Here is a 25,742-nt window from a genome sequence, read left to right on the forward strand (position 1 = left end):
TTTTTTACATAAAAAAGCGATTATAAGGAAGAACTGTACCTATATACTCATAAATGCACTAACGCGTTCAAGAAGAACTAGGGAGGAGATCAACTGAAGGAGGTAAAAGCACAACTGTATTTGCAATTGTTAGAGCAAACATACATAGACCCTGTAACGAAGTGATTCCATCCCTAGTACAAGCTGTTAATCGTGTATAAACTCTCAATTTCTGCATGTAAATACAGATTTGATTTTTTCTCAGAATATTAGTCTACTCTGTGTTTGTTGCTGAATATAAGCTTAACAAAACTTATTTTTATACATTTTATTATAAAATCAGAAATTTATGTATATATACAAGTCATTCAAAATCTACATTAAAAACACTACCACTACAAAAAATACTATTCTAAATGCATTATCAAACTTATAAACCACTAAAAGCCATCAACACATACACCGAAACTGGCTCAGTTTGTCCAATACAAAAGGCGGGTACACGTTCCATAACGCCAGTTTTAGTGTATGCATAGGGCTTGCAGGGCTTATTACAAACTGCATGATTATGTGGGAAAATTGAGACAATGATTTTGTTGAACAACTACGATTATTCTAATCCCCGCATATAAGCTTTAATTATATTTCCCTTTTATAATGCTCATTGTCTCCGCTGATGAAGTCACAAATCCATTTACCTAAGCACCCAGAAATGAATAGTCATAGGGCCTTAATAAAACTCCTTAGTGAAAATAACAAGCCATATAAAGTCTCTTGCTCTCTATCCAAGGTATTTTGACATTGAAATAAAATGTTTTGGAAATATATATACTAAATAAGATTTTTTAAGACTGTTGTTGCATAATCAAAAAACATCCATGTTTATTTATAAAAAAATATAATATATCCGATTTCCTAAGGAGCTTTGTGCATACCAGCCTAGATTGATGTAAACATTCATGGTGAACTTAAGACAAAACACAACGCATTCCAGGAACAAGTTATATACATTGAGCGATCCCTAGCAGCTTGTGTATTGCTTTTTTTAGTTTACTATTTTGTAAAAATAAAAAGGTTTCACAAAACCGTCCCCCAAACTACATTCTTTTCTAGTTAAGTGTTTTGAAAAGACTCATTCACATATACAAAGTATTCAACTCAATTAAAAATTTGGACGGAATACATTATAATAAGACTAAGAATGTAAAATGAGCTGAACTGCTTGGCAGTTTTTTTTATGTATTACTATTTTTTTGGTTGTCCTGTACTTAAAACTGCCGTGAAATTGCAAATATAAATGCAACAATTATTAACACCCACAGCTTGTTTAAACTCTCAGTGCTACTATCAATACCATGTTCATTGCAAACAGACTACAAACACACCAATAAATAAGCTGGAATGAAGCATTCCACTTTCACAATCACAGTTTAAAAACACAATATCACGGGACTAGCTTGGATCCAACAATGCATTAGGAGCAGTCTGAAGCACCTGCAAGTTCCTGCACCAGTGGAGACTTCAATGCTGGTATGGTGCTTATCTTCATGAATTTTGAACTTGAATATTTGGTCCTTATGGCCTGAAAAGAGAATTTTTCACATATTAATTAACAGCTTTGGATGTGTTTAAGCTGCAAAAACATGCATACACTGGGTGTTCCTACTTGTGTCATTAGGATATTGTCAAACACGCATAAACTTTTAACAAATTTTTGCCTGTAGGTCATAAAATCAAAATGTAAATGGATAATATATTTTATGAATTTTTCAGTGTCGATTTGATGGTAGATCACAAAAGTGAACAAAAATATGGACCATGATAAATACAGCATTCCGATTTACAACTTGGTAAAACAGGAGATGTGTTTGTCAGAAACACAATGCCCTCTATTGCACCGCTTTGAAGCCATAAATTTGACCTTTGACCTTAAAGGATGATCTGGACCTTTCACCCCTCAAAATTTGCAGCTCCATGAGATACACATGCATGCCAAATATCAAGTTGCTATCGTCAATATTGCAAAAGTTATGCAAAAGGTTAAAGTTTTTGATTATTTTTTTTACCTTTGACCTTGAAGGATGACCCTGACCTTTCACCACTCAAAATGTGCAGCTCCATGAGATACACATGCATGCCAAATATCAAGCTGCTATCTTGAATATTGCCAAAAGTTATGACCAAGGTTAAAGTTTTGGGACACACACACACAATGACAGACGGGCCAAAAACAAAATACCCCCGATCTTTCGAACCTGGGGCATAAAAAAATATTTTCATTTTTAAATAATACTTAAACAGCACATTTTTTCAATGTTGATCACTACACTTACAGTGAGTTTGAGTTTGGAATCCTCCTGTTTCATGACTAGACTGGCAAGTTTACGCATGGTTGGCACAAGTTCTTCTTCTGTATAAGAGCTATAGTGCGCCAATGTCTCTGTCTAAAGAGATAAAGCATTGCATTATGAACAAGCAAATTCGTTGAATTGAAATCCCCGGCCAATATGCTTCTGGACACAAAATGTTATATTTTACACTCAAAAAAGCATTTTTTCAAGAAACAAAGGGCCATTACTCTGTTATGAACAGATGGTGTACAAAGCCATTTGGCGTGCATTATCCTCTTATCCATATATATACTCATACCAAGATTCAATGAAATCCACCTAAGCACTTCCAAGATATGGCTCCGGACGGACGGAAAGACGGACAACGCTAAAACAATATCCCTCTGCCTATTGCGGGGGATAATAACTTGATTGTTTAAGGTACAATCATGTAATCAGTCACTGCTGAAAACAACTTACAAGTATCGTTGAAAATGATGGATGCTTCCCTTATATGACCTTGACCCCAGTGACCTTAAACCTTCCGGAAATAATAAAAATTTTAAAGGCGCTTTAAGAAACTGTTAAAAGAGTGCGAAGGAAACCTTGAGAAAATCTATTACTAGCCTTGGTGACCTTGACCCCAGTGACCTCAAACCTCATCAAAAGGTAGATATCCATGCAAGGTACCTACATGCCAAATATATAATAGATCGAAACAAGAGATGTGTTTGTCAGAAACACAATGCCCCCTATTGCACCGCTTTGAAGCCATAAATTTGATATTTGACCTTGAGGGATGACCTTGACCTTTCACCACTCAAAATTTGCAGCTCCATGAGATACACATGCATGCCAAATATCAAGTTGCTCTCTTCAATATTTCAAAAGTTATGAAGAAGGTAAAAGTTTTGGTTAAAGTTTTTGAATTTGTTTTTTTGACCTTTGACCTTGAAGGATGACCTTGACCTTTCATCACTCAAAATGTGCAGCTCCATGAGATACACATGCATGCCAAATATCAAGTTGCTATCTTGAATATTGCAAAAGTTATGACCAAGGTTAAAGTTTTGGGACAGACACACACATACAATGATAGACAGGCCAAAAACAATATACCCCTGATCTTTTGATACGGGGGCATAAAAATATTGAAGATGCTATGAGAAACTGTAACAAAAGTGCGACGTAAATTAGTAAGGAAGGACAAACTGGCAACTATATGCTCCCCGAAAATGTTTGAGTAGCATAAAAACAAGGCTTCTGAGTCTTCCACTGTAAGAAGACGCTCATTCTGGGGGCAGGGGTGTAATAACAATATTGGGTACAAATTTCCCTGCTAAATAGGTTTATATATATTTGTCAATTATTATATTAAAGTCCATTCAATGTTTTAGGTAAAAACAAGAGACATGTTTGTCAGAAACACAATGCGCCCTATTGCGCCGCTTTGAAGCCATAAATTTGACCTGTGACCTTTCACCACTCAAAACGTGCAGCTCCATGAGATACACATGCATGCCAAATATCAAGTTGCTATCTTAAATATTAAAAAAGTTACAACCAAATTTAACGAAGGTTAAAGTTTTAGGAAAGAAAAATTCAATGATATTTGACCTTTGACCTTGAAGGACAACCTTGTCCTTGAATTTTCACCACTCAATTGTTTTTTTGGAAATACAACACTAATTTCCCCCAAGGTCAAAACGCCACCAATGTTCAAAATTCAACGGACTGCCCCATTCCCAAAATGATTAAAAAAAACTAGCTTGGAACTGGAGGTACAGGCTACTCACCCATTTACAGTCGTCCAGAAGTTTCATAGAAAGACATAGGGCTGCGGCAGCTATTTGGGAAGGGAGATATTGCACCATATCGTACTCCACTATCGTCAACTCCATCAGGTACTTGGCCAGCGTATGCTTGCTGGCATCAACCTGAATAATTACACAAATAGTTTTCATGAACATCAACCTTCTGAGATGACTTGCACATTACAAATGGGTTGAGAATGTCAACAGGATTGGTATAGTTGCATGCTCAACCCGTGAGTAATTTTTTTCTAAACTTTCACTATTCAACTGATACCAGCAGGTTACAAACCTCAGAGCGATTATAATAATTACTCTGAATGGGTATTCCACAGTAATTATGATTCACAATGCCCCAATTCTTTACATACTGTATAGTGTATTAAATTGGCAAAGTTCCAAACCAGCAGATTATACTGCACTGCAGTGGGTTTTTTTCATTAAAATTGAGTCTGGTAGGGGGGCATATTCCCAATGGAAAAATAGTACATATTTTTCCCCAAATTAGACCTAAACATTCCCAATTGAAGGTTTCCAAAAACACTTGTATATATTTTAGACAGTCAGTCATTTAATTAATCTCAAATAAAGCTCTATAGGTTGAAACAGTCCCAGACCTCCAGACCTTTTATTCATAAAAAAATATTTGTTTTTATAGACATTTATTTTATAAATCTCCGACATTGTGAAAAAAATGTATTTATTGTATTCCAAAATTGTAGACTTTATTTGCATGGTTTAGTAATACTTGAAATAATATATTCTAATAATTATTAAAAACATAAATCAAATGCTAGCTGGAGCACAGAGTCCTCAACTGCAAATATGGCTTAGTGGGTACGGCAATGGTTATCAAATACAAAGGTCAGTGGTAAGAGTCTTGTGCCCAGTTTCACATTCTCAATTTGTGAGCTCAACTCCGATGAGTTTCCAGTATTGAGAATGTCTGTCAGCTCACAACCTCACATCAAGGCAATATAAATGTTCATATATCACTACTCAAACTGCTCAACTACGTTAAACAATATATTGACCTATATATAATAACAATATATTGACCTATGAACATTTGCGATGCAAAAGTGACTGGAGATTTTTCGTTTTCAAATAATATTCTGCTTTTATACTGGAGCTCTCAAGTTTTGATGTTCGTATGCATACATTATCAATGTTATGTATTTAATGATTTTGCCACAATCAGAATGTGTACCATTGAAGTTTCCAATTTTGATTTATATGGATGCAACTGTTTACGTCTGCAACAAACATATAACACAATCTTTCTTGCTTTTAAACATACCTGACCAGCCTTTGAATTCCTCCTCAAGAAATGCAAACACAATGGCTTTCCAAAACTAAAGTTCAATGTCCGTAAGATAGTTTGTTCCATTTCCAAAATTTCCTTTTTAGTGTAAGCATTGTCTGTAATATAAACAAAGTCTGCAACTTCCGGTGCGTACATCTCTTCATATTTGGAGGCAATCAACATGGATGTGACACCGACCAACTGCAACTTGTTTTTGGTCACAGGAGATTCCTGAAATATTTTTTAACAATAGAGCTATGATGCACAGTAATAGTTGTGGCCAATGATAAAGTTTTTGGACGGACGCACAGACCAACAGTTCAACTGCTATTATGCCACCCTAACAGGGGCATAAGTATACATTTATCCCCAATGACCCCTAAACATTCCCAATTGACAGTTTCCCCCAAAAATATTTTTTAAACGAGTTTAAACATGTCAATTATCTCCAAATCCAGCTCTATAAGTTGAGCCTTAGAAAATACAATATTGAAATCACTTTTATTATCAATTTTAAAGGATTTGTAAGAACAAAATTAGCAATATTATACGGAATATTAATTTCCCAATTTTAGAACAAAAGGGCGCGACCAATCCAAAATGGTGAAAACACACAAACTCCATTTTGCCGTGCTCTCCGGGTGCCAAACACACGTTTTTTCTGGGAACGCATCATTCTCAAACATGTGTGTTCTAGGGCGCATTGTTTAAAAACTCTGATTTTCAACATCGTCAAAGTTGTACATGATACGATTACCGAGTATGATTCGTGGATATAAGCAAAACACACGTCAACACTGTTTTGAAAAGTAGAACGGAAATCACAATACTTCATTGAGAATGTAGTACGCGTATTTTGATTGGTTGAAATATATCAATTATCCAATCAGTTACGGCGTTTTTTTTAAAGTTTGTTGGACGATTAATTGGCTGTCCCGGATGGTGAACAAATAATATGCGACAGAAAAAGGATTTCAAAATTGATCCTCAACAACTTAAACTCGCTGTGAAGATATTTATCGATAACGCAGCCTCGATGTAAACCATGTGGTTTAAATATGAAGAATAAACGCGGAAAACACAGTTGGTGTTAGTCTGTTGTGAGCGTAGACATTTATTATTTATATAGTAAAATAAGGGGACAAATATTCCACTCGTCCGCACGTATTGACGAGTGAAATCTTGAAAGGACGAGTGAATTTCCCTGAAGCTCTCGTCCAGCAGGACGAGTGAAAAAAACTGATGTTCAAATATGTATTTTCTGACCAGTAAGACTCTTTTTCATTCAAATTTTTTTTTTAAGCATTTATATTCCAAAACGCAAATGAACCGGAAATTGTAATTGTAAATCATACAGCAGGTGTGCGTTGTTATGCGAGACTGTGTCCCAAGTATTGGCTTTTTGGTGTTAACTTGCGCTTCCATGTTGACAGGGAACCATCCGACTGCTTTCACTACACAAGTATTGATTTTTAAAGGATTATTTTACCGGAAAGAACGGTTTTAAACCAGTCTGAATTTCGTCTGAAAAAATGTCTGACATACAAGCGTTATTTAAAGGGGGCGGGGACGATGTTCAAACGTCCGAAACGGAAAGCACGTGAGCATTAGAAAAAAGGAAATTACAGCAGTCGGCGTAGCACAAGACCAAACTTTCGCGAACTGTCCAAAATGTGTGGTTTGATAGATATTCGTGGGGCCATGGAAATCTTTATTTCACACATATTTGAAAGACGAGTGTATGTGTTTGCAGGACAAGTAAAAAATTTAATGCACTGGTCCTGCAGGACGAGTGCAGTTTAGAAATATTTTTGTCCCCTGGTAAAGCAGTGTTTTTTTATATACTTTTCTGGATTAATTGAGCAGTGTTTTTTATAAAGTGACAATTAAAATTTGCAAGTTCTGAAATAAATAGCATTTTTTACTTTTATACGGTAGTACATACATAATAGTGAAACAGATCGTACAATATTCCGTCATATGTTACATAGAATGTAAGTACATATAACAAAACAGACATCTGCTGTTTATACTACAGGATGTGAGAGGAGTCTTCTATACAGAATAAGGTCTTGACATAATTCAGGAACAGGTTACCTGTAGGGAAACCAAAAAATTATCAACACTAATCATCCAATTGATTAAAAGTCTAGTCAGTCCAAATTGTTAAAGATGTTAAAAAAGTTCTCTGTTTAAGATGTTATCCGTTTCACTGTTTGTTATTAAAAGTAAAACAAATCAAGATTTTACTTGCTATAAACCTATTTCTGTATTTAGCTGTAAAATTGCATAAAAGAGCCCCTGGCTAAGGTGTATCATGTTAAGTTGGATTATTTGTAACGACTTTACAAAGACACAATCTGGGACCCATTGTTTTCAGTTTGGACCCATTGTTTCAAAATATGCGAGTCCCGGGGACTCATTGATGTAGGTTTCAAAATGAATCACTGTAACTACCTGGAGAAATCTATCGATTATGCCAACAGTCAGGTAGAGAGTTTCTTGGAGAAGATGAAATCTATGATGAACTTGGCACAACCAGTCAATGAGAATGGCACGCATCTTCCCGGAGATTTCTTGCTTTTCTAAGTAGCTGTCCGCAATTGGGTACTTTTTCTAAAATTTAATGTACAATAAACATTAGTTTTTAAAGTATTGACCAACGAAGAACTGCTGCATTGGCACTTTCAAAATGAGAATTTAAAGCAATTTCAATATTATAATATCTTAATTACTCAGGTGTAACAGCTGGATGGAACGTAAACTTAATGAGATGTAAAAAACAGTGCTCCAGCTAGAATTTGAAAAGGGCAGGGTGGCTTTTTTGTCAAAAGGGCACTTTCGACGCGCAGTATTTTGTGAAAAGGGCACTTTCGACGCGCAGTATTTTGTGAAAAGGGCACGTTCGAGCGCGCGAGTGTTTCTGGAATGCTTTCTATTGCATGTTAATTTATATGTTATAAATAATTGTATTATTCCCATTATTATTAAACCATTCAAATATAATGTCTACAATGAGGATTAAACTAATTACAATGTAATAAGAGATTTATGAATTAGGGGGGGCAGGGCGGAGGTTCGGGGGGCAGGGCGGAGGTTCGGGAGGGCAGGGCGTGGCGCCCTTCGATTTAGGCCTAGCTGGAGCACTGAAAAAAGAATATTAGTAAACCTACAATTGGGAATTTTGAGGTCCCATTTTGGAACAAAATATACTTTTTTGGTAATTGGTAAATGTGGACTAGTTTTACTTTCAACGTTACTGTGGTTCGAAAGAGTAAATATGGGTTAAAAAATACGGAAATCAGATGCAGTCTAAAAATGTTGCATAATATGTACTATCGAAGTAAAATACAAAAAATTGACCCGAAAGACACACAAAAACTCAATGTTGTGTGGGGAAATACTACCGCCAGTTAGTCTATGATTAACCCATAATTTAACTCGCCCATTAGCAAGCAAAAGATGAACATTTGCCACTGCCAGATTCAGAGTCACTACCCTTTGTAGTTTCTTAACATTTCAATACTGAACATTCATGATGTTTATCTTTACTTTTGTGTTACAAAAAATGGTTGCCTTCAGACATTTGGCAACTTGAATTTTGAATAAAAATATGTTGGATACAGGTCATTCAACTGTAAATATTCATAAAAAATCCTTAATGACACATCGAGCTATGTATTTTAGTTGAACTTCAAGCACAATAAAAGTGTTTTTGTTTCACGTACTTACGTTTGCAGTGGACAATGACTGTTGCATGGTTGGTAAAAAACAGTTTAAAACTTTCTTACCATTTTTGGGCAAAACCTATGTATGAAAGCATTAGATTTCAGGGTTTCTTCTCCACTTTTTGGGAAGATAGCCCATGGCTTTGGAATCGGGAATTTTATCGGCATTTTCATGAAATTGGGAAAATAAATTCATTAGCCTTTTTTTCCACACGAAAAGTCCAATGATTAGGGAAATACTAAATTTTACATAACTCTTTATAATCATTCAAATTAAAAGAACAAAATCATAGTATACTTTGTTAGATGTAATTGAATTAAAATTGAGATAAAATATGCATGAGACACTTTTTTCTAAAAAAAAAAAAAAAAAAAATTTTTATTGGGAATTTTTTGCCACATTTTGGAAAGTATACTTTTTGGGTTTAAGAACATAGCCGAATTTCGGCTATAAAATCGGACCAAAAAAAACCTGGATTTAAAAGAAAAAATCAGAAACATAATTTCCAAAAAATGCTTTTGTCGATGAAAATTCTACCCAATTTGGAAGATTTCGCGACTCTAAAAATCCCAATATTGCAAGGTCCTTTTTTCCAAAATTGACAGAAAAAAGCCTGATTGTAAGCAATTCCAGCAACGTACCTCTAATATTCTCATGTACTCGTATATATCGTTGACATATTCACTGACTAGTTGTGGGTTTTCTTTGTCATTTGCATCAATGTCCTGTACATTTAGCAAAGCTTTCGAAAATGCATCTTGTCCCGCATCACTTGTGTCCATAGGCACATGTGCAGATGGCAATGGGTGAACAGTGGCTGTTGGGACAGGAATTCGCGAAGGAAATGATGGCTCAACGAAATGGAATTCATCGTGCTCCTACAAAGAATGAAATAATTTATTATAAAGCGCTCTTTGCCACATGGATCTGAAAACAATAAGAGACATCGTCCATAGTTAAACAAAAAGACATTAAGAACACAAAAAACACCAAGCATTTTAAAATCTCACAATCCCTGGATCTATGTGATGTATGTTGCAATAACATAAGCTATAAGCAGCGGAGGGATAGTGTGCCAATGCATTAGCAAGAACTTAAATAAATGATCTTTCAAAGAATGCCTTTTTTTACAGGTTTTCAGCCGTTAGCAGTTTTATTAAAAAACCAACCAGAAGTAAGATTCATATTTTAATATTTGAAAGTAAATATTTTTTTAAACAAACCTTTGTGGTTTCCTTCTTCTCTGCCAATGCTTTGAGGGATGTAGTTGCTTTGGTCTTGGTCAATGCTTTCTGCTGTCTGGGATTTACTTGAACAATTTCTTTTTTAATAGGACCCTTTTTACTGGCATCTGATATTGTGATTGCAGATACTTGATTTCCAATGTCACTAAGGGTATTTCTTTGCATTAGGTGTGAGGTTTGAGGTCTTTGCAGAAGTTGGGCCTTGCCAGGCATTTGGTCAATATTGTCACTGTTGATTTGCTGCAGTGCCATCCTGCCAGCTAAATTAGCCTGAAAGGTCAAACAATGCAAATAAACTTGCTTTTTCTAAAATTTTCCTAATATATTTTTTGCTACTCAATTACACATTCTGAGTTAAATTTTGTTTGGACAAGTTTTTTTCACAAATACCTAAGGAATATTAAAAATAATGAATAATACAACAAATTTTAAGATGTGTGAGCAATACAATTCAGTGTTTACATATTTAAATTACAAAAAGACTTCTTTTACATCTGTTAAAAAGGTGCATAGTCTTTCAATTCGTTTAAATGTCTACATGATAGCAACAGACTTGAACGTAGTTTATTTTTAGAACAGACATGAGCCAGCATGTATGCGACTGATGCATTTAAGAATTTTCATCAAATTCACGCCGTTTTATAATTAAATGTAAGACGCATCCAATACAGTCAGTAACCATAATCAAATGACAATAAAAATGCAACAAACAAGTTTAATTCCTATGCATATCTGACAAATTCATAGAACAAAACCGATTGACTGAGCAAAGATGGATGACCCCAATGTCAATGAGTCAGTTCATTGATGATATGCCTAAGTTTACCAAAGATTATTACAACTGAATAAAATACTTACAGACGCTGCTCTTGTATTCATGTTCGTTTGATTCACGTTTTCAAAAGATGCGAAAACAACACAATCAACATGCACAATCAACTTTTACTCGTGCTTTCAAGCAGCATCACTTGTACAGAACTGACATGTCACAGCGAGACCGTTCAAACATATCGCGGGTAGATTCTGATTGGCTGACAGAGTACCACAACAAGATTGTGATTGGTTGAACTTGTTGTGAGTTTGTAGCAACCTAAAATCTCGCATCGATGTAGCTTTAATGAATTATCTTAAATTTGATGTTTAATATCAATAATAAGATGTTATGATAAAAATTAATGAATATTTGGGTGTAACTATTAAAATAAAACTTGTTGGTAGAAAAAAGTAAAATGCTGAGTGCGTTTGTCTATTTGTCGGATTGACACACGAGGGCCGCGATTAGAAGTCTGAAAAATATGCAATATAATAAAGGCTTTCAGTTTATTCCTTTGACGGCAAGAATTTGTGTTTCAATGCTTAATTACGTATCGCAACGTCATTGTACGTAAACTTCTATATGTGACTCATGATATAGTTAATTTGTATGCAAATAAGGGTGCGGTAATTAATGAAGGAGCCAAATATTTGTAACCTATATTAAGTGGTGCGATAGGAGTATGTGCTCTCTTCCTCGTCCTGTCACCCACCCCCTCTCTTCCTCTTCCTGTCACCCATCCCCTCCGAGAGAGGCGTTAGAGGGGGTTCTAGAAGGATTCATTTGGCGCATTAATTCCGGAGGCGACCCTGGGTCTTATACTTTAAAGTGTCCGACGTAAAACACCGTTACACTGCATCTTGGTCGTTAGGCTAATACGAAGGATATTAGTGGACGCCTTATCCCGAAATAAAAGGTATTATAGCAATCGGTGTGTTTTGATACTCTGGTTGGGAACTGTTTTTTGCCCTTGTCAGTGCACAGCTGTAGAGGAAAACAGCTTACAAAAACGATGTCAGATAATGACGAGCTATTTAATCGCGAATCAATACACGAGTGGAAAACCCCACTATTAAACTTTATTCAACATTCTGTAAAGAATGCACTTTTTTTCAAACACCCAGATTTCACCCAATAATTATTTACCCATGATTTTCGGACACTTGCATTTTTTTATAAGAAATCAACCTATTTGCGTTAATCCGTTGACATATCACACCTGACGGACGAATGTGAGAGGTCAATTGACCGCTACATTTTCGATATTAGGTGTAATAAATATTTTTATTGACAATGGCTTCACCCGATAATTAATTACCGGTAAGTGATAATAGAAAGGAACCAATAAGTTCTGGTTAATGCATTCGTGCATTTTGGTGTGAATCACGTCAGGAACAACTGTATGATGTCCATTAATACCAAATATGTTAATTTGATCGATTTTGAATAATAGTGATACATTCATAAGTGTCAATACACACTTAAATTATCTACAGCTATATGTTTATACTGGAGTCCTACTAATTGGCACACATGTTACTGCACCAGATGTTAATGTTTCAAGACACCGAAATCAAAAGTTCAACACTTTGTTTGAATGCAAATTAAACATTTTACTACACTTGATCAAATGCTCGTCATCGCGCTCTGTGGTCAAAGTACAAACATGGAAATATTTCGATAAAAACTAAATCCAACGCAAAGGAATAATTTTAAATTCATTCTAAACATATCATTTGGTAATTAATACTAAAAGGGGCGGTATATATAAGCGCACGCTATTATTCATAACTGATGCTGTAAACTGGAATACAGGAACATCCAATACTTTAGGTATATTGTCAGTGTGTGTCTAAATTGGAAACTGTTTTTAGGAATATTTTTGAGTACCTAAATTTTCGGAAAGGAAAAATAATTATTTTTTAAGTGGCCGAAAACTCAGAGTAATAAGTAAACGAATGAAATCCATAATGCATTAGTTGGTTATAGCCACACTCGGTGCTGTTAAAAAGGTTTTATTTATTTTCTTTTTTCCAAATAAACATTCTTTTTTTATTTTAATGGAATCAAATGCAGTAACTGGAAATTTCAATTTCAGTCTTTTTAAATATTTTGACGGTAATACGGACTAAACGAACACTCAATTATTAGGTATATTATTGAAGAAATTTAAGTATTATTGCATAGTTTAAAGGTACGATTGAAGATTCTGTCCTAGATCGTGCCATTCGAACGAGCGTTAATGCAGGACATAGCTCTTAATTTAATGATTGTCTATTCTCTTCAACACTAAAAGTCGTGTTTATACCTTGTACATGTACTTGGTAGGGTGTAACAATATAAATTGTATACAGTTTGATCCAACACATGTTTTTCCACGAGAACAACTGTTTTGAGGTTTCGTCAGATCAAATGAGCCTCATTCTTGAAAAAAACTGGGCTTAATGCATGAGCGTAAAGTAACATCTCATATATTACCGTAGTCTTTGTATTTCGCATAGGCTTATTAGAGACGACACTTTCCGCCCAAACTGGATTTGAATTTACAAGACACGCAAAAGCGGTAAGTGTCGTCCCTAGTTAGCCTGCGCGGACTGCACATGCTATTATGGGATAACACGTGCTTTTAATCCTGTTTTCCCAATACGAGGCTCAAATAATTGTTGTTTGTCATCTTATTCAATGAGCCAAAGACCTATACAATTCTCTAGGTCTTTGAATGAGAATGCTAATTTCCTCCACACCAATGCATATGCGCGGGTAACATTGAATGGGCTGTTCGTGTTCCCATAGACAAAAAGATTTATATGACACTATGGCAAAGGTCTATTAACAAGCAAATTTGTATACGTCAACGAAACGTTTGTTAATAACAGTTAATCAAAACCGTTAAACTAATTAAGCGTTTTAAACTCTTCCCTCGATAATATGTGTGAGTTGTGTGTTGTTGGGGTTTGCGCGGTTTTCAACATTATTTCATATCATGATGGCGGCCACTTAACCAAAACACACGTTTCCTTCAGTTCTATTTGCATTTTATTTATTTATATTTAAGGTATATACCCATGCCTGTAATTGACAACTGCCTTACTTGAAACAGATATATCGGAAGAATGGCCGAAGAAAGTATTTCATGGCCAATCACTACACAAGGATTTTTTTATTTAAAATACGCCATGAATTTTGATTGATTCAAAGGTAGCGGTTGGGATTGCGCTTCCGATGGAGTTAGGTTCGGATCTTTTAGAGATCTATTTTACTTCCTTTTATATTTATTTTATACTATTCCTATTAATATTTTTTAAGTTAAATTATTTTATCACAGTATAAAACACATAACATCAGCAAACAGGTACTATATTTACCAAACAAGGCTTTTGCTTTGAACATCTTTTCAAGAGATCATCTGCTTTTAAGACACAGCGATGAAATCTGCCAAATGAATATCTTGCTAACGACACACGGAAACGGTTCTGAAAGCTGTTAATATGTTATCGTTTTTACTTGCAATAGTGGTACTAGTATTGTTGTTTTATCGAATAGTTTTGTGTAAGATTGTGCCATATGGCAACAGTATATATCAATTTAATCGATATCAAGGCATTGTTGTCGACTGAAGTATATAACACAACCACACATATACGCCAGAGCTGAAATCGTGCCGTTCGGGAAATTCGACATTTACTTTTAGTTTCCCCCAATAAAAAAATAGATTATGACAAATACGAGAAGTGAAGATTTCTTTACATAAAAGCTGTTGCTCAGCATTAGTCTTAACAGACACTTGCAAGGCATAAATTAATAATACTGTATGAGGATTAACATAAATGCATAGAAACATGTTTTGCCATAGCAAAAGTATTTCCAATTTAAACATGCAACATGTGCGGTGGTACGGAGGTGACATTCGAAGTAGTTTTCTTCACGGTCGAACTTGTAGGTGTGTACGTGCGCTTGAACAAATTATCACGTGCGAAAACGAATGTCTCACGTGCGACGAGCAAGTTTACACGTGCGCGCTTGCAAGTGTTTATGCACGTGCGCTCGTCAAGATTTTCAGTCAATTACATTGCAGAAACGCTTAAGTGCATGCTTTATATTTTGTTCAGACATAGGTCAGACACCCGCATATGCAAAGGCTATAGAGATGCTATCATTTTCCCTAACTTGTCATTTATCAAACTCAGCAGCACCAACATTCAGAACTCCGTCTTTTAAACAAAACCAAGCGCCTGTCGGTAAATGATGTAAACACGTCTTGATTTATGCAATAACTTGAATAAAAAGGTATCATATACAATTTAACATTTTGTTTCAAAGAAGTGATATAAAGGTATTTATATTTAAATCAGCTATACGTTAAATAGTTACAAATGGTATTAAACTTTCTTTCAGCTGTTGACAAAAGTGTATTGCAATGTGTTTTCGCGATTTTTTCTATTTAGTGGGCATTCTACAGTTCTTCTTAAAAATCCACAGGCCGACAACCACTGGTCTGCAAAACACCCTCAAAACAAGGCCTTCAGTCACAACCTGAAAATAGATTCAGACAATATTCAGTGCAGCTCATCAACAGCTTGAAAATAAAGCACAAAACAATGCAGAAAATGCACTTTATTGATATCTGGCGTAAAATAGACCCGTAAAACTTTTTGGGTGGTCTCGGAACTTGCCCGTAAAACCCCCATTTCAGATAAACCCAGCAATCACATATATCTTTCCGGGTAAGTATACGCACACAGTGGACAACATGCTTTGCACTATCAAAGCAAATGCTTTCAAACTGAGCCAAACAAAATGGGTCATTACCATTGAACTTTTTTGCACTGCTAACTTATTTAAACCCACCAATGAAATCTGTCAAATGCCAGCTGCTTCAAGCAGGAAGTACATTTGATTACATCTCACTCAGCATGTTGTTGTTGTTGACTAAAATTCAGGTAACTTAGTTTCGAATTACTGAAAACAAGTGAAATTACTAGAATATTCACCATGTATACTTACATTTAAGCTCCCAGGGCAACAGATAAGATTTTGGGTCAATTAGTTTTCACTGCAAGCTTTTTGTAACTATTAATTTTTTTTCCATCAAAACTTTTTGTCAATTAGTTATTTTTACAATTTGATCAAAACGTTCATACATTTCTGGGTCAGATTAGCGCTTAATGTTTGGATATTGATTATTCTCAGCAATTCTTATTCCAATTAAGTCATTATAAATTCACAGTGACAATGGTTTTTGGTAAATATTAGTTTTAATTGTATATTGACAAATGGATGATGGTGCATTTTGTTTCAACCAGTTTCAACACTCCTGCCTTTCGGTCTCAGAGCATACTCAAGTTGCCAAACCCTCTCCATGAATGACAAGCCAGTGGAAATCAAGATGTTATTAGTTTTTGAGACACGGAATAGCAGCGGTGTTTTTAGCTGAATATTTCAGAATCTGTCGCCACCTATTAAAGGGGCCTTTTCACAGATTTTGGCATTTTTTAACTTATTCATTAAATGCTTTATATCGATAAATGTAAACATTGGATCGTAACAGCTCCAGTAAAAAATCAAGAATAAAATTTAAAAAAGGAAAAGAACATTGCCCGGCCCATGTTTCGAACCAGTGATCCCTGGAGTCCTGCCAGAGTCCTGAAGTAAAAACGCCTTAGCCTACTGAGCTATTCCGCCGAGTACACATACTCGACGTATTTTATACCTTATGTAAGCAATCTTCGTAGTTTCACAAAATTTAACGACAAAAACAGAACTCTCCAAATTATTCAATCGTTTCGCGTTGCAACGCTTTATAATTTTTAGGTTTTAAAATCGTCAAAAGATGCATATAATGGCTATATTAGACCATGGTAAATGTTCAGTATTACTGTTTCCTCACAAATATCATAACTAAAACGCAAATTTGCGAATCTGAAACAATTTTTTTCAATTTTGTCAATTTACCAAAGCGTGAAAAGATCCCTTTAAATCTGATAGAATACTCTTGCCAATGTCTTTTCCCGACGGTTTGGGTCTCGTTACGAATTGTAAAATATTTGGAGCGCACACCGTTTATGAAAGTTTCCTAACCCGTCCGGGTTTAAAAGAGAACATTTCCTGATTTTTTTTCGGCGAAGTAACTTTTTATATTGACACCGGCCCAAAACGGTGTCTACATAAACTAACTGAAAATATAACGGCCGCACTAAAGGTTACAGTACACTTATCATAAAGACTCATGTAGTCTCCAACCTTCAAGCTAAAGCGTGAATTTCTATTATCATACAACATTGTTTCCCTACCACATGCTCAAATAAATATTTTAAAATAAAGTCATGGCAAGTACAGTTCCCCATACAGAGAATTGTATCTCCAAATATAGTATTGCACTCCAAAAGTATGCTGTAACCTTGAAGGCGAAACTTCATATGCACAGCTAGTCTTATTAAAGCATGCGTCCTGTATTGAATCCTATGTTCAACAACATTTTATGGCTCAACACTGTGCCTTATTAAAGGCATTATGAATTTCCAGTACTTCATACATTTGTTGGTCTCCTGACCTGTTTAAAGTGTATCCATTAGAAATTCACCAGTCTTTAATGGTAGCTTCTTCATTTTCTATTCTATTTTCCTCAGGTTTGTAAACCTACCACATATTGTTAGTTTTCTTATTCTGATGCATATTCAAGTCCAAAACTTTAAATTATGAAAATTTATTGCTTTTGAAATGTAGATATGCAAATCTTGCAGGGTTGGCACCAATTGACCGCCCCTGGTTTTAACCGGCGGTTTTTACTCCCAAAGTGGTCATTACTGGTTGATTGAACTTTACCCCCAATTTCGATTAATATTCCAAGCTTAATTAAACAATATTGATAATATAAATTAAACAGACATTTTGCCAATAATGTCTTAAGCTATTAATACCCACTATTTTATACCTGTTCATGCAATTTGTAGGCCAATCTCTCAAAATTTTGCAAATAAGTCAAAGTTGGTCAATTGGATTTTTCAAGTCGATTGAACTTTTTTCAATTCTAATGAGTTATGAATGTTCAGATCATTCTGTGCTTGATTCAACAAGAACTTGTCAATAACTGTGTATTAGTTGTTCCTCATGCCCACTGTCCCCACAGTCTTCTCACAGTCTTCTCACCTATACAGTTTGGGGCACCCAAAACTGATAATAGGGCCTTAAATGGCACCTTTTTGACACGACCCTTACTTGTCATGTATTCTTGCCTAGATTTCTTTAAGTACTTTTTAAACAAAATAGTTAAAAAATATTTTATTTTCCATTTATATAAAAATAAAAACATTATAAGAAATAATTATTTAAAGAAAAAAATTATTGAAAAGAAGAGTCTAGAGTAGACCCACAATTGGAAAACATTATTTGTTGGCAAAACCAAGAACTTTGATTGCTTATTCATTTGAAGTCACCAAATTGAACTTTTAAATATGAAAGGGAAAAAAAACTCGTAATACAGAAAGGAGACAAGTTAGAAGTAACTACTATATTAATAGCAAGTTATCTCCTTTTGTGTGAGTGAAATGAAATAGCCTTAGGGCATATTTGCTTCATTGTCAATATCAGAGACATAACACTGCATGCATTTTATTACCAATTAAGGCTTAGGGGCCAGATTTATGACCCTAGAAAACACAGCAGTTCTCAGTTTGTCCATCTGCTTATCAAATAGATATATCAATAGATCAGTGAAATACTATGGTACATGTGTAACTACAATAGTAATAATACTTTAGTAACAGATGTGATACACTGAGATAAAGATATTGCCTTATGTATTTGAGGCCATTTCCATAAATAATAAAGAAGTCATTTTTTACAGCTTTTAAGATTTTTTTTTCAATATAAAACTCAAAAAAAGTTTATCAATTACAGAATAATGATTGATTTAATATAGAATAGCTTAAAGTCTTCCTTTGTGATGTTTCAATTATACAATTTTCAATGAACCGGTATTGACCAATAATGACCAGTATTGACCGGTTTTAAACAGGTATTGACCGCCGGCCTGGTCAATACTCAATTGACCGGTCAATATGCCAAACAACAACAAAACATTCAAATGATGAAAAAAAAACACTACTTTATATATTTCAAGATTGATAAAATCATAAAGTGTTCATGGGTCCAGGTTTTTGCTAATTCCTATGTTGTACATCTCTCCCTCTAGGATAGTTTTCTGCCTTGAAGATGAGGAATCTTCATTTGGTGTCCAGCCTTCATCAGAGGCTTGAAGACTGTGTGGGAGCTGAACATCTGGCGGTGAACTTTGATGATGGGACTGTGTACTGTGCCACAGAGAGAGCGGTCACTGCTTTCCAACCAGCCACTGGTGAGGTGAGTGCTATCTATAAATGAGCCTTGTACTGGGAAAACAGGGCTTAATGCATGTCCACACATTCTAAACAGGTATGACACTTTCTGCTTGTATGCATTTTTTTGTTTAAAGGAAGTCTCTTGTAAAGGAAAAATCCTGTGAAACTGGAAGGTGTCGTTCCTGATGAGCATGTGTGGACTTCACAGGCAAATCTTGGACAACATTTTACACACATACATTTAGCCCAGTTTTATCAGAACAAGGCTCAAATAATCTTTTCCCTATACTGTACCAACATTCTCCTTGATGTTTGAACTTTGAGATGTTTGGAAATGGAAGTTTTCACTGTTCAAATGAAGACATTTCAAGTTGTAACAACTATTTTATTGATTGGTATATAATTCTGTTTCATGACAATTTTATCAGTAACAATTGAAGAGCAATTTAAAAAAAAGAGAACTTTTTCCCAATTTAAAATAAAATTTATGCTATTGAAGTGTGCAACATTATGGCATAACCCATATTGCAACATATTGTGAACAGTTAACCCCTTGTTATAATACGTATTGAATATAATGAGTACATAAAATTTTGTAAAAAGGATACTATAAAATACCAGAACACTGGACTTTAACCTACATGTATATAAGATGTTTTCCATCTATAACTTGTGTATCCATGCAAGCTTTGTTGTAATGACTGAAATTTTAAATGAAAAATGTTAATTGATTATTTGCAAATTTTAAAAGTATTGTTTTTTTTAGCTCGGCTGTTTTCGGAGAAAACCCGAGGTATTGTCATAGCCAGCTCGTTGTGTCGTGTCTGCTGTCAGTGTCGTGCTAAAACCTTAACATTTTGTCAAGGTTTTGAACATTGGCTCTAAAATCAAAGTGCTTCAACCTACAACTTTGAAACTTCATATGTAGCTGCACCTTGATGAGTTCTACATGCCCCATTTTTGAGTCACTAGGTCAAAGGTCAAGGTCACTGTGAACTCTTAAAAAAAAAAAAAATCTGTCAAGCTTTCATTTATTAAAAACTGCTTCCGCAGCCGAGCATGGCACCTGTTAAGCGGTGCTCTTGTTTTATTCATATTGTCATTCATTGTAGCCTTCACATTCTCATGCATTGCTGAACTGACTCTTTCTGAAATGGAATAGGCTGTCATGTAATGTGTCAATTTACATGCTTTAGCTGAGATGGATATATATTTAAAAACAATAAAATGCTAATTATTTATTTACCTGGTAGATCTATAGTTTTTTGCACCTTAAGATTGAAAAAAGCAATCCAGGACTATTTAAATTACAGAAGTAGTATTTAATTAAATATATGAAAAGATATTTTAAGTAAATTCTAATTTGTTCTCTGATTGTGTACTTTTTATGCCCCTGGTAGGGTGGCATATAGCAGTTGAACTGTCCGTCAGTATGTCAGTCCGTCCATCGGTCCGAGAAAAAACTTAAACATTGGCCATAACTTTTGCAATATTGAAGATAGCAACTTGATATTTGGCATGCATGTGTATCTCATGAAGCTGCGCATTTTGAGTGGTGGAAGTTCAAGGTCAAGGTCATCCTTCAAGGTCAAAGGTCAACAACAACAACAAAATTATAATTTTATTTCAAAGCGGCGTTCTCATGAAGCTGCACATTTTAAGTGGTGGAAGGTCAAGGTCATCCTTCAAGGTCAAAGGTCAATTTTTTTAATTTCAAAGGGGCGCAATAAGGGGCATTGTGCTTCTGACGAACACATCTCTTGTTCATTCAGCTTCTCTTCCTTGACTTTCTGAAAACAACAACAATTTTTTAAAAGTTGTTTTGTGATGAGTTTTTTTATAAAAATAATTATGAACAGTATTGTAGCATGAATTTCAGTGTGTTTTTTCACCTAAAGGGGAATGGTGGCGGGGCCCGTCCAAAGGGGAAAAACGCGTCGTTTTTTAGAAAAAGGGGAAATTAAAAATTTACTCTTTAATATGTAATGATATTTATTATATGAATACACATGTATGCATGAATGTAATATTCACAGCTGAATGTCTTTGTCCTTTTTCTTAAATATATACCAATTATTTTTTCAACATTAGTTTCAGATAGTTCAGCCTTCATGCACAGTCTTAGTTTTCCTTGCCATTTTGAGTCTAATTGGGATTTTTTAAATCGATAAAATGGAAAATATGAGCATTTTTTATCAATAAAATGGACCAAATTGGACTGTTTTTATCAACGAATATTGACACAATATACCTAGATACATCAGGCCTTTCCCTGGCCATTTTGGGAAAAAATGCAATTCATGTTAAATTAACTGATTTGGGAAAAACTAACTTAATATAACTCTTTATAATAATTCAAAATCATATTAATTATAGTTATATTCTTTATTAGTTGTTAATGAAATAAATTTGAGATAGATCAGGGCTCAACATTAACCGAAAAACCAACTTGCCCTACCGGGCCAGTACTTCCAAAATCTACTTGCACTGAACGTAAAGCAACTTGCCCAAACATGAAGTATCACATCAACTGTAAACCTCATATTGTTTGATAAACCAAAATGATACACCACAAAACCTTTTTTATTTTTTAACATTTAACAAAATGATTACAGCAATTAAAGTCTAAATTAAATGCTCTTTGTTCTTTTTTGCACTTTTCCGGGCGGACAACTAGATTATAAAATAACTTGCCCAGACCCAACTTTTACTTGCCAGGGGCAATAGGACAACCATAAATGTTGAGGCCTGTATATTTATCATAAGACAGTTATTTCAACAACAACTACACATTTTTTTATTTTTTGTTTACTTTTGGAGGGGATTTTTTCTACAAAATGGGGGAAAAATATATACTCTTTTTTGAGGGAATGGGGCCGAATATTGGCCCCGAAATTGCCATAAAAAAACACTGAATTTGAACATTTTTTCTCAACAATTGTAAAGACAGCGGACTATACCGACAATCAAGATGTACATCAATTTATTTTCTACAGCTTTGCACCTGGTAATTCTTCTTATAAACTTAATTTTTTCATTATACATGTGTTTAAACAAAATAATTTTACCCTAACCAATTTTATCTATTGTTGTGGCATATTATTATGATAATTATCAATGAGCATATTGTAATAAGGCAATTTAACAAATATGTTAGTAAAGCCATGCTCTGGACGTAAATGAAGATGAACTCCACTCATTCATGCAGATAGTATTCAGTAATGTCAGAAACAATTAGTTGAAGTTATTTGTGTTTTTCTATTTTTTCTCAACTTCACCACCATACATCGATAGCTCAAAAACTTTATTAAATTTTCCCTACACTTTGTCAACAATTTTCAGATAACAGCATGATGCATGCAAGTTAATTATCCCCCGCAATAGGCGGAGGGATATTGTTTTGGCATTGTCCTTCCGTCCGTCTTTTAGTCCTTCCGTCCGTCCGGCACTTTTGTGTCCGGAGCCATATCTTGGAAGTGCTTTGACGGATTTCAATGAAACTTGATATGAGTATATATATAAGAGGATGATGCACACCTAATGGCATTGTACACCATCTGTTAATAACAGAGTAACACAGTTATGGCCCTTTGTATCTTGGAAAAATGCTTTTTTGTGTCCAGAGCCATATCTTGGAAGTGCTTTGGTGGATTTCATTGAAACTTGGTATGAGTATATATATGGATAATTTGGCGTGCCTCATCCTCTTATCCGATAAGAGGATTAGGCAAGCCAAATGGCATTTTGTACACCATTGGATAATAAAGGAGTTATGGTCATTTGTATCTTGAAAAAATGCTTTTGTGAGTGTCAAATATAACACTTTTGTGTCCTGAAGCATATTGGCGGGATAGATCAATTCAACAAATTTGCTTGTTAATATTGCAATGCAGCACAAATTGTGCGATGATTTCATGTACCATAGTATACAGTTATACTGGTTTATCATTGTACCACTTATACTTCCAGAAAGTCCTGCTTGCAAAGGGTATATTATCTTTTGATACGATCATAAATGTGTACTTAAAACTTTATCTTTGTTTCCAGATTGTGACTATTATTATGAATAAATACCTAAATGTTCAGTTTTATAAATATTATTTATTAAACAATCTTTAGTTTAAATGTTTGTAGTTAATACACGTATTAATGCTAGGTGGTGTTAAGCATTGATTTGTTTTTATGCCCCCAAATCGAAAGATCAGGGCTTATTGTTTTTGGCCTGTCTGTCTGTCTGTCTGTTATTTATTGATTGTATGTGTGTGTCCCAAAACTTTAACCTTGGTTAAAGTTTTGCTATAACTTGCATTATTGAAGATAGCAACAGTCAAATTAATATTTGGCATGCATGTGTATCTCATGGAGCTGCACATTTTGAGTGGTGAAAGGTCAAAGTCATCCTTCAAGGTCAAAGGTCAAATATATGGCTTCAAAGCGGCGCAAAAGGGGGGCATTGTGTTTCTAATAAATACATCTCTTGTTCAAGTTGGAGTGTAGCCTTGATTACCTATTGTTCCTTTCCAGGTGGTGTGTAGCCTAGATTTGAGCAGTGTTGAGGATCAGCGAGAGGATGCAAGAATTCTGGGAATCCATCATCTGGCAGAGGACCAGAGCCTGTGCATAGCAATCACCCTCGGCGACATCCTGCTGTGGAACCTGCACTCACTACAGGTAGTCATTACACAGACTTGATATGAGTGGAACCTGCACTCACTACAGGTAGTCATTACACAGACTTGATATGAGTGGAACCTGCACTCACTGCAGGTAGTCATTGCACAGACTTGATATGAGTGAAACCTGCACTCACTGCAGGTAGTCATTACACAGACTTGATATGAGTGGAACCTGCACTCACTGCAGGTAGTCATTACACAGTCTTGATATGAGTACAACCTACACTCACTGCAGGTAGTCATTACACAGACTTGATATGAGTGGAACCTGCACTCACTACAGGTAGTCATTGCACAGACTTGATATGATTGGAACCTGCACTCACTACAGGTTGTCATTGCACAGACTTGATATGAGTAGAACCTTCACTCACTGCAGGTAGTCATTACACATACTTGATATGAGTAGAACCTGCACTCACTACAGGTAGTCATTACACAGACTTGATATGATTGGAACCTGCACTCACTACAGGTAGTCATTACACAGACTTGATATGAGTAGAACCTGCACTCACTACAGGTAGTCATTACACAGACTTGATATGAGTGGAACCTGCACTCACTACAGGTAGTCATTGCACAGAATTGATATGAGTACAACCTGCACTCACTACAGGTTGTCATTGCACAGACTTGATATAAGTGGAACCTGCACTCACTGCAGGTAGTCATTACACAGACTTGATATGATTGGAACCTGCACTCACTACAGATAGTCATTGCACAGACTTGATATGAGTAGAACCTGCACTCACTGCAGGTAGTCATTACACATACTTGATATGAGTGGAACCTGCGCTCACTACAGGTAGTCATTACACAGACTTGATATGAGGGGAACCTGCACTCACTGCAGATAGTCATTACACAGACTTGATATGAGTAGAACCTGCACTCACTACAGGTAGTCATTGCACAGACTTGATATGAGTAAAACCTACACTCACTGCAGGTAGTCATTACACAGACTTGATATGAGTACAACCTACACTCACTGCAGGTAGTCATTACACAGACTTGATATGAGTGACCCTGCACACACTGCAGGTAGTCATTACTCACACTTGATTTGAGTAGAACCTGCACTCACTACAGGTAGTCATTGCACAGACATGATATGAGTAAATCCTACACTCACTGCAGGTAGTCATTACACAGACTTGATATGAGTACAACCTACACTCACTGCAGGTAGTCATTACACAGACTTGATATGAGTGACCCTGCACACACTGCAGGTAGTCATTACTCACACTTGATTTGAGTAGAACCTGCACTCACTACAGGTAGTCATTGCACAGACTTGATATAAGTAGAACCTGCACTCACTACAGGTAGTAATTGCACAGACTTGATATGATTGGAACCTGCACTCATTACAGGTAGAAATTGCACAGACTTGATATGATTGGAACCTGCACTCACTACAGGTAGTCATTAAACAGACTTGATATGAGTGGAACCTGCACTCACTACAGGTAGTCATTGTACAGACTTGATATGAGTGGAACCTG

At 35.4% G+C, this 25,742-nt stretch overlaps 2 protein-coding genes across 18 annotated transcripts in view; one reads left to right on the plus strand and one right to left on the minus strand.

The window, feature by feature from the left end:
• Positions 1 to 292: 292 nt before the first annotated feature.
• Positions 293 to 11,406, minus strand: LOC127879796 (G2/mitotic-specific cyclin-B-like). Its single transcript, XM_052426850.1, has 8 exons — positions 11,258 to 11,406; positions 10,379 to 10,669; positions 9,797 to 10,033; positions 7,884 to 8,042; positions 5,421 to 5,657; positions 4,106 to 4,246; positions 2,313 to 2,423; positions 293 to 1,561 (listed from the first exon to the last, which is right to left on the minus strand). The coding sequence occupies exons 1-8, from the start codon at positions 11,276 to 11,278 to the stop codon at positions 1,454 to 1,456; spliced, it is 1,305 nt and encodes a 434-aa protein (XP_052282810.1). The 5' UTR covers positions 11,279 to 11,406; the 3' UTR covers positions 293 to 1,453.
• Positions 11,407 to 15,408: 4,002 nt separating this feature from the next.
• Positions 15,409 to 25,742, plus strand: part of LOC127877585 (elongator complex protein 1-like) — a 97,708-nt gene continuing 87,374 nt past the window's right edge. For 2 of the 17 annotated variants that reach the window (XM_052423565.1, XM_052423568.1), the window contains exons 1-3: positions 15,409 to 15,500; positions 19,405 to 19,571; positions 24,074 to 24,220. In XM_052423565.1, the coding sequence (XP_052279525.1) occupies positions 19,425 to 19,571; positions 24,074 to 24,220 (294 nt within the window). In that variant the 5' untranslated portion in view covers positions 15,409 to 15,500; positions 19,405 to 19,424. Of the gene's footprint in view, positions 15,547 to 19,404; positions 19,572 to 24,073; positions 24,221 to 24,253; positions 24,269 to 24,493; positions 24,509 to 24,541; positions 24,557 to 24,644; positions 24,653 to 24,685; positions 24,701 to 24,740; positions 24,749 to 24,781; positions 24,797 to 24,836; positions 24,845 to 25,124; positions 25,133 to 25,315; positions 25,324 to 25,506; positions 25,515 to 25,554; positions 25,563 to 25,643; positions 25,659 to 25,691; positions 25,707 to 25,742 lie in introns of those variants that run through there. The other 15 variants (XM_052423567.1, XM_052423582.1, XM_052423583.1 and 12 more) reach the window with 15 other exon arrangements.

This window comes from Dreissena polymorpha, chromosome 4 (genome assembly GCF_020536995.1).
Source record: "Dreissena polymorpha isolate Duluth1 chromosome 4, UMN_Dpol_1.0, whole genome shotgun sequence".
NCBI classification, from domain to species: domain Eukaryota; kingdom Metazoa; phylum Mollusca; class Bivalvia; order Myida; family Dreissenidae; genus Dreissena; species Dreissena polymorpha.

Bases quoted from the DNA above. Each gene is read 5' to 3' on its own strand.
- LOC127879796 (XM_052426850.1), bottom strand. From the start codon at position 11,278: ATGAATACAAGAGCAGCGTCT. The intron at 10,670-11,257 runs GTAAGTATTTTA...TTGACCTTTCAG, and splicing joins TGAATACAAGAGCAGCGTCT to GCTAATTTAGCTGGCAGGAT. The intron at 5,658-7,883 runs GTAGTTACAGTG...AAAATATTTCAG, and splicing joins TAATCGATAGATTTCTCCAG to GAATCTCCTGTGACCAAAAA.